The sequence below is a fragment of the Gracilinanus agilis genome, chromosome 3, assembly GCF_016433145.1.
Source record: "Gracilinanus agilis isolate LMUSP501 chromosome 3, AgileGrace, whole genome shotgun sequence".
Lineage (NCBI taxonomy): Eukaryota > Metazoa > Chordata > Mammalia > Didelphimorphia > Didelphidae > Gracilinanus > Gracilinanus agilis.
Genome location: NC_058132.1, coordinates 470,193,802 through 470,209,593, shown reverse-complemented (window position 1 = coordinate 470,209,593; position 15,792 = coordinate 470,193,802). Strand labels below are relative to the sequence as shown.

At 33.4% G+C, this 15,792-nt stretch overlaps 1 protein-coding gene across 3 annotated transcripts in view; it reads right to left on the bottom strand.

Annotated features, from left to right (window-relative positions):
- The window catches only part of NLGN4X (neuroligin 4 X-linked), a 331,168-nt gene extending 323,066 nt beyond the window's left edge, over window positions 1–8,102 (bottom strand). For all 3 annotated transcript variants that reach the window (XM_044666980.1, XM_044666981.1, XM_044666983.1), the window contains exon 1: window positions 7,631–8,102. In XM_044666980.1, the coding sequence (XP_044522915.1) occupies window positions 7,631–8,102 (472 nt within the window). The remainder of the gene's footprint in view (window positions 1–7,630) is intronic.
- Between the last annotated feature and the right edge of the window lie 7,690 nt (window positions 8,103–15,792).

The following is a 15,792-nucleotide window of genomic DNA, read 5'->3' as shown; positions in this document are numbered from 1 at the left end:
AGCTTTAGTAGCTCCCTACTGTATCTGAAATAAATTCAAACTTGTCATTTTGGCATTTAAAATCCTTCCAATCTGACTTTAGCCTCTCTTTAATAGAATTATAAAGAAATCTTAATGGCCATCAATCCAACTCCATCATTTTATACCTATGAACATTGAGGAACAAAAAGGTTAAGTATCAATAATAGTAATAGTAATAATAATAACAACAACAACAATAGTAACATTTATAGAGTGATAGTCACTGTGCTTAAGTGTTTAACAATTATTCTCATTTGACTCTCACAACAACCTTGAGAGGTAGGTGCTATTATTATCCCCATTTTACAGATGAGGAAACTGAGGCAAATGGAGATCCAGGATAATTCAGCTAGTAAATGCCTAGGGCAAGACCTAGACCTTCCTGATTCTGAGTTCAATGCTCAATCCACTAAATACTCTGCCAGTTTCTGGATTTATCACACATGACTTCTCCTTCATATACTCTATGGTAGTGATGGGCATATGGCCCTTGGGCCAGATGCTGCCGCCTGAAATGTTCTATCCATCCCAGCGACATTATTCCTAATCTGACGGATACAACGAGTAGGATACAATATGATGAAACTTTGAAAGAGTTGCCTTAGAAACAGACTGACAGATGAGCATTTCCTTTCCTTTGGCCCCTCTCTTTAAAACATTTGCTCATCACTGCTCTATGGGTTGAGCCAAACTGGCCTTATTTAAACTTCTTCATATGATACTCCATATCCAATTTCCTTTGTCTTTGCATGGGCTTTCCTCATGCCTGGAATACAATTATTCCTTCTTTACTTCTGGTTCTTAGAATCTCTAACTTAACTCAAAAAGTTAATTCAAGTCTCATTTTCTACATGAAGCCTTTCCGGATATTCTCATGATCATGCCTTCTAATTTCTTTGCATATATCCCAAATTAACTTCTATGTGTGCATTCCCCCAATAAATTATTAGCTCATGGGGGGCAGACATTATTTTGCTTTTGTGTCTGTTAAGTATAGTATCTGGCACTGAGTACTAAATGACTGATAGATTGATATATAATATTGGTTTCAACTTTGTCTAGTACTCTTCCTGTTCAGTCTACCTTGTTATGAATGTACTCAGTCAGAAGTAACTACAAAAGAAAATATAATAAACATTATGGCCTGAATTTTACAAAGTAAAAATGCACATTATTCTTTTGTTGTGACATTATACATTGGTGGTACTGTTGTTTTAAGGTACTCTTTCAAGAAATAAGTACTAAAGATTACTTGATGTTTGATTTCTATAAGTCATAATAGCTAGAAATCCCTTTCACAGAAAAAGCACCCAAAAGATAAAGGTTAAGGATTAAGCAGAGGAGATTAATGGCCCATGTCCTGTTCTGACTAAAACTCCTGCTTTGTTAAAGCCATATTCAGAATGGAGTTGTCATAAATAGATTGTCTCTAATAACTCTTAAGCTGAGCTGCCTCAGAACTGACTTACAAATGTGTTACTTGATAGAAAATGGAGACAATATGTGAAAAGTTTCACCAATGTATAGAGTAGATTATATTAATATGATTTGAATTATTCCAATGTGAAAAAAAACTTCTCTTTACACTATATTACTTACATTGGAACATGAACTCTAATTGAAATAGGGTACTGAAATGTATATAGTGAAATTCAAAATTTTCAAATATAAACTTTGTACATAGAGAGTATTACTCTGAAAGTCACGTATTAAACTATTCCCTGTACTATAATTTCATGTTGAAAATACAACAGAGTGAAAATCAATAGTATACATTTAGGTATCCATAGAGCATGGCCAGTTAGTCTGTGTGTCCTAGGTAAGCATTCCCATTTTCTTTTTCCCTTTGCCTAGGGGAAATCTCAATTCTCGCTGTCATAAGCTTTGACTTGCACCACTAGCCATACCTTTCGGTGCCTCCAGATTCTAATGCTCAAAAAATCCTAGTCTTCCAATGAGGGAAACACATTCATGCCATGTTCTAGGAAAGCCCAGGGCCATAGTACTAATGTATGTATGTATGTATGTATGTATGTATGTATGTATGTGTGTATGTATATATATATATATATGTTTCTTAATCAGTTTATCATACATGAGGTTAATGGCCTCAAAAAAATAAGGATTCCTACCTCCCCCCTTTACTGATCCAAAATTTGCCAAAATAAACCAGATATCTCAAATCACCCCCAAAACTGATTCAAATAGCAACAGAATTCTCTGCAGGGGAAGGTTTAAAACTAGATGCTTCCAAAAGATTCAATCTCTATTTAAAAGGTTAGCCATGTGTAGCCAGCCAGACAAAATTGTATCATTTGAAGGCTGTCAAATATCACCACATTCTTCTAAACTCAAAGAAAGGACCAGAACTGGCATTCTTTAGATAGGGAAAGAAATAAGGCATATGCTCTATGAACAGGCTGAAGGACCATAGCTAGCATGAGTCTACTAAATGCCCAGTGCTAACGAGGGAAGGCAAAGGTGGAATTTTTTTTTCAATGGAGTTGAGGGACACTAAGTAATTTCATGTACTTAAAGTCATGGAATTTTTATGCTTGGGATGAAGCATTGAAGAATAATGACTTTTGTTTCTCAAATGTCAAAATAGAAACTTAAAAAGCTATAAAGAAGGGAGAAAGCATTGCTAATCAATGCTGATGAGGAAAAGAGGGCTCATTTTATTATCCTTGTTTCCATGAACCATATTGCCTTTAAGTACCTTTTTATGCTATTCTATCAGCCCCTCCATATCGATGTCCTTTCATTTCGGCATGCTCTACACAGCTATGCACTATAATGCCAGCATCTTACTGAGGCTCATGCACACTCCTTGGCAGTTACCACAGCCTTTCTTGGCATAAAGCTGGTATATAGACAGTTTTGTATCTGAATGTGCAAACAGTCAAAACAGCATTCGGTTGCTCATTTCCATATTTAGATGGCATAGTGCTGAAATAGGTAGGTAGTTATTGTACAAACAAGTATCTAAAGGAATGATGCTAGAAATTCCACCCTTGTTTCATTTATGTGGGCATTAAAGAAAGTGAGAACAGCTCATCCAAAATGGGTGCTTATTTTCTCTTGCATCACATTTAATAATAACTTGTTTTTTTTAAACAAGGATATATTGATGGTAATTTGTAGTTGCAGTGTGTTTTATTTTTCTCAGAGTACTTCAAAACCTCTGAAGTAGGTGAAGTTAAGTTGTGTTTTCAACATTAGGAAATTAAGACATCCATTAGTGGTAGAAATAAACACAGTTTTGGCAGTACCACCATTTTCTCACTGTCTTATGCTAGATATCATCTTTGGCTCTTTCATTTCTTCAATTCCTTACATGTGCCCTGTCTCAAAGATATGTACACCCTCTCTTTCAAATGCCTCTTGTCTTCTCCCCTTGGTTTCAGTTCTTGCTATTGCTTTTTTGGACCAAGATGAATTCACTTCAAACCATTCCTTAGTAATCTTCATGTGTGTCCTGACACTAATCTTCTCTAATTTAACTTCAATTCCAATTTTCATCAAATACCACTTGAATCATTTCATTTCTCTACTTAAGAGCTCACAATGACTCCTTATTGCCTACAGCATCGAGTTGAATATCCTGTGCTAGGATCTCATGGACTTCTATAAAGTGGCTCCAACCAAAACTGTCAATTTGTGCCAAACTACTTGCTAACACGAATCCTTCTTTCTTCTAAGGCTAATATCTCTGCCTTCCACTAGCTGATGTTAATCATCCTCATCTGTACATTTTTGCTCATATTCTTGTCCAAAATTGGTTGTTTTTCTTTCAAAATAACTTTTGAAATAGTTGACTGCTTTTGTTAAGATCTAAGATTCTACTCCATGTCATATAAGACATCTCATTTATAATTTATAGTTTAGTCTGGCATTGAAAAAAACAAGTAGAAGTTAATATATATTTTTAATGAGGTGATTTTTAATTTATAAGTAATCTCAATGACTTTAGATACATGGATGGAGTTTATACCAGTATATGATTATAATAAAGCATGTGGGCAGAATCATTTAAGAAAAATAGATTTGTAATATTATTCTATTTGTATTAGAAATTAATGTTTCATCAAACTTTCAAGACTAGTTTTAAATTTCCAAATACTTTTCTTGTGTGATATATTTCAAACTATAAGGAAAACAAATATGTACATTTGTAATATGGAAAACTTCTAGCCAGAATTATGTCTACACATTAGAAAATTAAGTAGAGGTTTGGCATTCATCAAGGTGATTTGATGAATTTGGAAGCAAAATTATTTAGGTCCCCCATGAGAAATTTAGGCTTCAGTTTTTTAGGCACTGATTAAAATGCTGCTAAATTTCAACTTCGCCTTGACCTGAAGGGGATATAATCACTCTACCATGTTATGTTTATATATGATCAATGAATCAGCTGAAACTCAATCAATTCCATATTTTGGGGTTGTCTTTATGGCTATTGCCTCTACTTATGACCTGCTTTGATGCCTTGTCATGGCATGAATATTATCCTTTTTTCTCAAATTCTTTGTCAGTGGACTATAAGGTCAACTAGGTTCTATCAAAATGCAAAAGTTTCAAATATACCTGAGAATGTACTGTGTATCTGTTGAACATAGAGGTTCCTCAATAATTCATTTCAATTAAAAATATTTACATGTATCAGGCAATGTGCAAACCACTGAGGGACCCAAAAGTGAAAAATTAAAAGCAATTCTGCTCTTGAGGAACTTACATTTTCTTGGGAGATACCATAAGTAAAAAAAAATTACCAAGTACAAGATACTTTCAAGAGGAAGAGAGCATGGACAATTAGGATAATCAAAAAAGATCTACTAAGATATGGCATATAGGCTGACCCTTGAAGTAAGGGGATTCTCAAAGTTGGAAGTTGAGAAGGGAGAATATTCCAGGCATATCATATAATGTCAATAAAAGTAGGAGCTGAAATGCAGGGTTCTCGTCATGGTATGTGAGCTATGATTCTATAGCTGACCCTCATGGGAGGAGAACTGACAGAATGATTTATAAGGTTGGCCACCCCCTAAATTTTGGAGGGAAAAGAAACCCATTAAATCATCTGCTAAGTCATGGAGGAGTTAGGATATACATATGTCAAAGGATAAAATCATAGAACCTTAAAATTTTGACATGATGCATAATGGTTAATTAGTATATAATCAATCATTAACCACATAGTTTTTCTTCTTGGTCTTAGGAGGGCAGAAATAACCAACACAGCTATTCAGTGATCTGTATCTTCAGTCAAGCAGAAATAATTCCATAGCTTTTAAAAACTCACTTGTCTGAATAAGTATTTTCAAAGGCAGCTTCAAAGTTTCACTTATAAAAATTCAATATCCACATATACTGAAGAGATGTATTCTGACTTCTAGGCTTGGATTATATTACTAAATTCTCTATCAAGATCAAATGAGACAACAGACATGAAAGCAGCTAGAAAAATATAAAGTGCAAGATAAATGTAACATAATTAAGATTATGTTTAGGCTGCTACTTTTCTTTTTAAAAATACTTGCAAAATATACTATTCACTGTTGAATAATAAAGGATTCATATAGTCTATGATATTTGCCCTCTAACTCCAAATAGAAATATAGGGTACCACAATCCAAAGTATTATTGATTGACTTCCCTATTCATTTTATTTTGGTCAAATGACAGCAAAATAGCTCGTGGAACTAGGTAGCATAATTGAGGTACATTCTACCTGATGTTAGCTTTATGGAATATCTAGCTTACATGGAGATTCACATAGCTGATGCATTATAAAAGCAATCTGAGTCCTTTTTTTTAAGATCCTTTTTTTCCCCTCTCCTAAAGAGAGAGACTATGCACCCAGGAGACTTCTGAAATAAGAGCCCTAATTGGTTTTGGGTGCTGTTGTCCATCTTTTCACACATGCACAAAACATTCGCTGAGAGACTTATTACAAATAAAGGCAGTTTTGGCACACTGTACTTCAGTAAGAGCTCCAAATGCGAATTTAACTCCTTGAGTCATTTTCAGGCCTAGACTTCACAACCTAATTCTGTGGTCTGTCTCCATAACAACACTAATAACTTATGCCAGACCAGAGCCAGATAATGGACTGGAGTCTGTTTAATCTGATTCGATAGGCCCTCTTTGTAAGCTTTGGTGACACATTTTTAGGTCTGGTTTTTGTTGCATTTTGTTCAGACTGCCTTATTAGCTGTTATGCAGGCAGTAATCAAAATGCATGAAGCTAGATTTTCAGCTATCTACAAAGTAGATACAATTTTGGAGCTCACTGAGTTAATACAATTGTTTGTTTCAGACACTAATCCTAAATCTTCTGAAATAGAATTTCAAACTCAAAGGAGAAAGAAAAAGGGAAAGGAGCAGGCAAGATTCACAAAACAGGAAAAGTATGCCCAAGTCAGTGGATGATGCCCATCACGACTCAAATTTACTTTTTTTTAAACTCAAGAATAATTCATTTCATGTTTTGCCTTGCCCCTTGTATAAGTACAAGTTATATATGAGTAAATAGCAAATATATTATTAGATAATAACTCTCATTGATAGTCTGCAAAGATCTTTTTTATTGGATAGCTATATTTGTATGAAAATTATTAGACAGGTTCACTGAACACTATTTTTCTTCCAATATTGTAACTTTATGCCACAGAGGACAAGATATTTATTTTTTAAAGATATTTATTTTTAAATTATTTTTGATTCATTAAGGATAGAGAATGGTCCTATGATTTCATTTCATAGGAAACTCCCTATACCAATATAGGTCAGTACCATTCTTAAAACATAGTGATAGAGCGTTACCTAGAGGACTAAGAAGTTACATTACTTACTCAGTTACAAGCTAATATGTGTCAGAGACACAACTGGAGCCAAAATCTGCCTGGCTCCAAGGATAACTTTCTATCCACTAAACCACTGCCTCTTTTCTAAATGATATGGCTGCACAAGTCTGCCTTTAGATTCATCAGATGTGAAACTAAAAGGAAACAAAAAAAAAAGGAATTTGAAATTATACTAGGAAATGATCACTAAATAATGCACACCAACCATTTTACTCTTTATTTGACAAAAACATGATCAATTGCTATTGTTTTTTTTCCTCCAAGACCAGCAACAAAGCAATAATATCTTACTTAAGGAAACAATGCTAACTAAAAAGAAGCACCCTAAAAACTTTGCAATTTCAGAATGGGACTGGAGTAATCCTATCTTTATTACTCATCTCATCCATTTCCATTAATTTTAAATAATCCTTGGTCTACTATGGTGGTACATCCCCACAAAGAGAGCTGTCTGCAAATAAAAACTACAATTTCATAAGAAGAGATAGAAAATCAAAGGTATGCCTAGCCTAGCACTATACTCTGCACACAGCAGGCACATGGCAAATGTTCATTGAATGAGTGAGCAAATGGATAAATGAAGAATAAATCAGTATAATTGTATCTGATAGATATGAAAACAAATCAGGGGGTTATAACAGAAAACGATATTAACAGAATTCTAAAATTTTCCACTCTAAAACTCCCTTCCTCCCCCTTTGTTTATTGGGGTGCTTAGAGTCTTGTTTGCATGAAGTACTCACCATCCTCTGTGGGAACATAGATGTTTAAGTACAGGCAGTCTTCATTTTGGTCTTGAACATAGGTCATCAAAGTATCCAAATTGGCGGTAAACCAGATGGGTAGCATATCATGAAGTAATGACCTCTCATCCAGGTGCTGAGGGCAGACAGCAGCAAATTGGGTGGCATTTCGAACTCCTGTCCAGGAGGATGGAGGTTCTGGGGGTTGAAATCGCCTCTCCCCAGTGGGAGGAGAAGCATAGGGTACACCTAAATACTGTTCCACTGGACCAAGAATTTCATTGGGCAAAGGTGTTCTTAGGCCACGGATTTTGCCATAATTTGTGGTTACAACAGGATATTGTGCTTGGCTGTCAATAAGTGTAAATCTTATAGCAAGTGCTGTTATCCACAGAAGGAAATTGGAGTTCAACATGACACAAACTGGAGTGAAGAACAAAGGAAGCCATAACAGTCCCTTTGGCCTCGACATTGTTTACATCCACATTAGAAGGTCTCTGTCTTCCACAGCCAGGAGAATAAAAAAAGTCCCCAAAACAGAGTAAATATTTTAGGGACTAAAAGGCCTAGGGCTAGGATAATGCTAAGAAGTCTTTGAGCCTGGTCATGAGCACATTTCAATATTAAGATAAAACAGGGTGTTGTCTTTATAACCCATTCCCAGAATACAATTCTCCTTTAATTCCAGGAACTATTTCCTACAGGAAAGGTGTTGAAATGATGTGGTGAACATCAGATAGCACTTAGCTTCACAAGGACAGTGACTCTCATTTGATGATGCCAAGGCACAGACGCCAATCTATGAGAGAAAAAAGAGCATAACATTAAAATGAATAAAATGCAGGCAGGAACAATTGAGGAATATTCCTCTACCATCATAGCAATGACCCCTGCCTACATATCTTATGAATGATAGTGGCATTATTTTCTGATTTCACCATATTCATTTGACTAGTCTGTAACTGGGCACCAAAAACAACAAAAACCCCACTTCTCCTTCAAATTAAAGTAACAAATAATTTTCATGATATATGAATAGAATTTTTTTCCCCTACTAAAAACTGAAAAGTATTCTTACTAATAATTCAGGCCAAGAAATCTCCGGATAGTAATCAATGAGTACGAGTAAGAATACTTTCTATCTTTATTCAGATGCTTTATAGAAACATTTCAAATTGTATTTTTTAAATCTCACAGTAAACTATGCACATAAATATTGAGCTTTTAAAGATTCTTTTATTTACATTTTCTTGAAATATGCTCTCCTCTTGTCTTTGGGTTTTTGTTTTCTTTTGTTTCTTTTAAAATAATTAAATAATCAATTGATTTGCTTATTCATTTATTTATTCATCTATCTGCTTATTTGCTTATTCATATATTTATCCATTCATTCATTTGTTTATTTATTTGTTTGTTTTGTCCAGACTTGTCATTGGTATAGAGAGTCTCTGGTATGGTATAATCATTCATGATGTAGATCAATAACTATTTATAATTTACAGTCTTACAGAATTGCCAACGGGCTAAGTGAATTACCCTAGATAAAAGAATTTATTATTTGTTAGAGGCAAACTTGAACCAAAGTTTTACTATGCACTATGCTACAATTTTGTCTATGGATAACATTGTATTAACTAACCCTAGATAAGACATTGCTCATATGACATTAAGTATATTGGCCCACAGGTGAATAGTTGTTGCAAGTGATATCTTTTCACCCAAGAAAGGAAAGCCATTTCTCAGGTATCAGAAAAAAGAACAAGCATTTATTAAGCACCTTTAATGTGCCAGGTACTGCATTAGTTGTTGGGGATACAAAGATAAAATTAAATTAAATAACCCCTACCCTCAGGGATTTTGTGGAAGATTTTAAACGTAGTGTTCTACAGATTGTAAAGCCAAACACAGGTATAAAATTTGAAACTAAAATATAGTATTACTGACTTTTTGTATCTAGTATATAATTATGTATTCCATTTCAATGAGAAATGTATGTTAGATTAAAAAGAAAAATAATTGTCTTATATCCTTTGTGGAGCAGTAAAGTGATTGGAGAAAAAAGAAATTTTTAGCATCAATTATGTTTAAAATATTTAAATAAGTTAAATAAATGTTCATTTAAGCCTATTAAAGGCTACATAAATGAAGATGGGGGATAGATCTGGCTGCCATTTTTAGTCTAGCTTTTTTATTTTCCACTGAATGAAACATTTGAGATTCTGCCATGAGAAGATGGAGTCTTTAAATGGTTAAAAGACAGCCAAAAGAGAAGCAGGTGATGACATTATGCTTGGCTGAATCAATATCCTTGAAAGCCCCTAAGCCCGCTAATCAAGCAGTCCCTCCTTCAAGGCATTTTGTCCATAAAAGATATGACATCACTAAAACTCTAAAGGTCCAATTCACATTTTAAAAAGCTCAGAAACAAACACATCAGTGTCCTGATGTAAAGAGACATAACCAATGTTTTTGAAACCTGTCTTAATAAATAAACTATTAATCACAGTATTTAAAAATAGGCTTCACTATTTAATACATGTTTCTATATTGTATATTTTTTAAATAAATGCTTTTAACAGAAGAATGAACTGAAAAAGAGAAAAATTCCAAATAAAAACTTGAATAAATGAGATAATGGCATCCTAACTCTTCCTATTAGCTGTTTCCTCAAATACATATTTAATATTACAGAATAAAAGTTTAAATAATAACAGAATTATTATTAAAAAGCTTCCCCTTGTCTCCTATTTTAACAAACTAATATTCAAATCATAAAATGAAAAGTTACTATGTTTTCTATATTAATTTCATTTCTGGTCTGATCAAATGGCAGTTATCTTCTAAGATAGATTTTTATTTTAGGGGAAAAGAAGTCATAAAACATCCTATTTGGACAGTCAGTAATCTATAAACTGAATACAAATAGGGTGACTCTAAAATTCCTCACTTCATTCCAAGACCCATAAATGTGCACAAAGAGTGGTAACAGTAACTGGGCAAGAAGATATCTGAAACTATTCACAACTCCACCACTAACTAGTCTGAGGCAGGTTCCTTAACCTCTCTCTAAGCTTCAATTTCTCCACTGATACAATGATATAGTTGGACCATATCATTTCTAAAGTCCTTTATAATTCGATAATTTCTTAATATTCTTATTCCAGGACTTAAGGCATGAAGCCTTCTTTAAACACAAAATTTTACTAAGGGGAGCCTAGTTAAGTGGGTTAATTCTAGAATAACCTAAAACATCTCCTGTCAGGATATTTCTGGCCTAATCTTTAATTTAAACATAGCTTGAATTCAAAATGTATTAAAACTTCTGGATCTTCCATACTAGCTAATAAAGCCTTTGGATTTCCCAGGAATAAAATCATGACTTGCTGATTTTTAAAACTGCATATATCAGAGATTATATAATTCAGTAATAATAAATTTGATTGAGAAAATTTTTGGTTCTGCTACTACCTCATTGACCCTTGACTGGCTGTTTCACATATCTGGACATCACTTCTTTCAACTATAAAATGGAAGATTGAAACTAAATAATCTTCATCATTTCTTTAAGATTTAAATTTGTTATCCTATAATGAGAAATAAGGTTGGCCCATCCCAGCCTAAGCACACACACACAGAATAGTTCAAGGGCCATGAAGGTTCTGGACCAGTTTGGGACCAAAGAGTTATAGTTGTAACATAGTCCATGAGCAATTCACTACACCATTGAGAATATTCAATTAATTCATCATTTGTTGTTTACTTGGACTATACTAAGTTTATGGCAGATCTAAGATTTCAGAGTTCCCAGGAGAAGCCTGGAATGTTATGTTCATTTAAATCAGTGGTTCCCAAACTTTTTTGGCCTACTGCCCCCTTTCCAGAAAAAAAATATTACTTTGCCCCCTGGAATTTTTTTTTATCTTAATAACAATTAATAGAAAAGATAAATGCACCTGTGTCCATCACCGCTGCAGCACCCACCAGGGAATCATTGATTTAAATGCTTGAATACTTAAGAGATTTACAGCATTTTTACTCTCAACACAAAAGATAAAAACTCTTTCATGCCTTAGTTTTGTAGAGTCTTCATGTATTCCCAGAGATGAATATAAAATGAAAATAAATGAATGAAAATGGAAAATAAAAACAACACAAAGCAAAACAAAATAAAACAAGAATATCACCTACTGACTAATTTCCTGGGATTAAGCCATTCCAATTTAGTGGGAATGATCAATAAATGATAAAAAAATTTTACCCAGGTTGCACTAAGAATATTTCCAATTGGGTAAAACCTGATAGAGATTTGCAACTTGACATAATTTTTGATAACCCTTAATCCTTCCATTACACAATGAGGCATGGAAGTAGGACTTTATCAGAGAACTAATGTAAATAGTTTCGAGCTGCCTTATACAAATATACATGCACAGATGTGAACATGCATACAAACACACACATACCAACACTTTTCTGTTCTCTCTCACAAATCTGAACACAGATTAATTTGTCTTTTAAGTAACATAGGGTAAACCACCACTTATGATTTCACTAAATTGATAAGTTCTGGATCTACTGAAACCTCATGTTTATTAATTATATTATCTAAAAGTAGTTTAAGAGGCAGCTAGGTGGCTCAATGGATACAGAGCTAGATTTGGAGACAGGAGGTCTCGTATTTAAAACTGGCCTCAGATACTTCTTAGCTGTGAAACCCTAGGCAAATCATTTAACCCCAGTTGCCTAGCCCTTAAAGGTCTTCTGCCTTGGAACAAATACTTAGTATTGATTCTAAGATAAAAGGTCAGGTTTTTTAAAAAATATATGTAGTGAAAAAAAGGGGGGAACATCCAAATAGATAGATAAAATTTTTTACTATAATAAGATACTCAAAATTTTTAACTTGTTTAACTTGTAAAAATGACATTTTCTAGCAAAAGAGAAATTCTATTATTTTTTCTATTGAAGCATAACATAGTAAAACATTCCATAACTGACTGTGGTATGTAAAAGTTATTAAAAATATATAGTGCTCTTTCCCTGTGAGGGTACTTTGCATGGCTCCAGAGAATAGTTCACTTTGGTTCCTGAGAAAGTGAACATTCTTCCATTGGAGACACAGAACACAATGGATGTGGACTATTAGAAATATTGTTAGAAAAAGTAGATATGTACCTCCATGAATTTTTCTCCAGTGTAAGTAATGTGTCCTCCTTCACAACATGATGAATATGGAAATAATGTATTATATGATAACAAATGCATAACCAATATGATATTACTTGCCATCTTGGGGATGGAGAAATGTGGGGGAGAACATGGATCACAAAGTGTCAGAAAACAATTACTGAAATTTATATTGATTTGTAATTTGGAAAAAATTTAAAAATTTAAAAAAGAATAGTAGATGTATTGGTTAACTTTGTGGAACTATTTTTTTCTTTTTAAATCTTTATTACAAAAAATTCCTTACTGAGAAGTGAAAGGGACATAGTCATCTTAGGAAATTGATGAAAGGTTATCCAAGGCATGAGCTATTTTATTTTTGTCTTTGTATTCTCCATCATCTAGTACAGTGTCTTGCACATAGTAGGTGTTTAATAAAATGTTTGTTAAATTGAATACATTATAAAAATCATTATGTCTGAATTTGACTGGGCATTTTTAGAAAGATCATTTATTGGTCAAGCTTTAAGTGGTCTACATTATGCAGAAAGTAATACAATTGTGTTCAATTGTTCTGGAAGAAAATCTATTTGATACATGGCCAAAACAATTTAAGCATTCTATAATGTGACTGGGTCAAACTAAAAATTCCATTATGGGATACCAAAGAAGAGCAGGTATTTCATGCATCATCAATTCATTCTGAATTTATTTCAAGAGCTGGTAGTAATGTATACAAGAACCCTGACAAATGGTTGTTTCTTTACTTTTAGCCACATTATGAATAAATGCATACCTACCCTATATAGTATTTCTTAATGTAGTAGTCATTAAAACAAAGTGAAAACACTTTGTGAATAAGTCTTAACTTTGAGATGGATGAACTGCTCTGCCTATACAATTTGGAAAAATAACAGAAAGACAGCAAGATTTTAAAGGACCTGGTGCTATGATGTTATGATGATGTCAAGCTGGTACTCTATCAGGAGGATGCTATAGAAAAAAATCCATTACCACTTTCAATGATCTTATTCTAGACTTAAGATCAAAGAACCACAATAAAACCTTTTCTATAACTTTACTCCCTGTTCCTTCTGCTAGTACCAAACAGAATACTGAACTTAGATGAATGAAAAAGCATGTAAAGTCAGAAAATGGAAGTTAATGATATATTGTTACCATTTACTAGATATTTAACTGAAACAGTTTCCTTACCTGAAAAATGAAAATGCTAATACTTTTACCACAAAATTAAAAGGGTTTTGAGGCAAGTATTCCATAAATTAAAAAAAAATCACTATAGAATCTTAGATTTAACACTTGAAGGTCCTTAAAGATTTAACTTGACCCTAAGGAAAGTCCAGAGAATTTGTGATTTAATTAGTGTTATCTACAGAACAAGCACCAAGTATTATAGTTTTACTAATACGAATAAGGATTGCATAGGGTGAGATCTGGATAGGTTATAATCTTTAATAGTGAAGGGACAATAATGAGACCCATTAGCCAAAAGATAACCATATAAAAATATCTTTTGGTGTTCAGTTATTTCAGATGCATTCAATTCTATTTGAGGTTTTCTTGGCAAAGATATTGGAGTTGTTTGCCATTTCCTTCTTCAGGCTCATTTTTAGAGATAAAGAAACAGAGGCAAATAGGGTTAAGTGACTTGCTCAAGGTCACACTGCTAAGTGTCTGAGGCTGCATTTCAGTTCAGGTCTTCTGACTCCAAGCATGGTACTCCATCCACTGTGCCACCGAGATGCCCTATATATGAATTATGCCCTTAGGGGAAAAATGTGATGGCTGTCTCCAAGAATGTCTGCAGCTTGTTAGTAATTTTTGCATTTTTTTAAATGAAAATTTGCTTATCTTTTCTTCTGGAGTCATAAATTTTTTGTGTCTACCTGACTATGAGGTATAATGAACTTTGGTGTACTATGTGTATTTCTTTCAACATGGAGGTTGCTAGACAGTTCAAAACATTTTTTTCTCCCCAAAAGCATCAACACAGATAGCTTAAATGCTAATATAGTAATTCCTAAAAAGCTAATGACTAACAATTGGCAAATTTTAAGATTTTGCATCCATTTAAATTTCTGTTCCTGATATAAAAGTTAATCAATTGGAGAAATAGTAGCTGTTGGATCTGTCAGATTGAGAAATAGCATGTATTTGTTTTTTTTAATTTTACACATATTTAATAATGTTTTATTAAAAATCATTCAATGTACAATAATCAATTAAAAGAAATATAATATTTAACATTCCACTGACTTGAGTCAAATGATGTATATAACATCTTCAAGATGTACGCAAAAGTAGCTGAGATTTATTAATAAACTCAAGAAGACAAATAACCCTCATCACTGGGCTTGTCTTTATTATTTTGCTTTGGTATTATATAAATCATTTGCAAAACTGAAGGACCTTCTTTTGCATTTTTCACTTCCAGTTCTCTCTATAGCATAGCACTGGAAACTGCTCCTTTTGGTCTTGAAAATTTCTTTCCTTGACCACAGTAGTAATTTATTTGTCTAGGTTCCCTTCTACATCAACAATTACTTCTCTGTCTCCTAATCTTCTAAATTCTTTTCACAGAAGTTCAACACTAGATCAGAAGACTTGGAAGATATAAGATAGATAGATAGATAGATAGATAAGATAGATAGATAGATAGATAGATAGATAGATAGATAGACAGACAGACACTAATATAATAGTGGCATCTGCTATAAACAACATGAATGGACTTAGAGTAGATACCAGCTGTTAAAAATTACTTTTATGTAGTACAGTTGGTCTTTTAGTTGGATTTCAGCTGTCAAGCTCAAAAATGAAACTTTGTCACAATTCCATTTTAGGTATGCCCATCTCCTTTTCAAAATCATTCAAGGCATTGTTTTTGCCATCTATTTCAATATAAGGTAGCCCGGTGCAAGAAGTGAAAGGACTATATAAGTATGAGTTGTTATTTTTCACAATAGCCTTTTCAA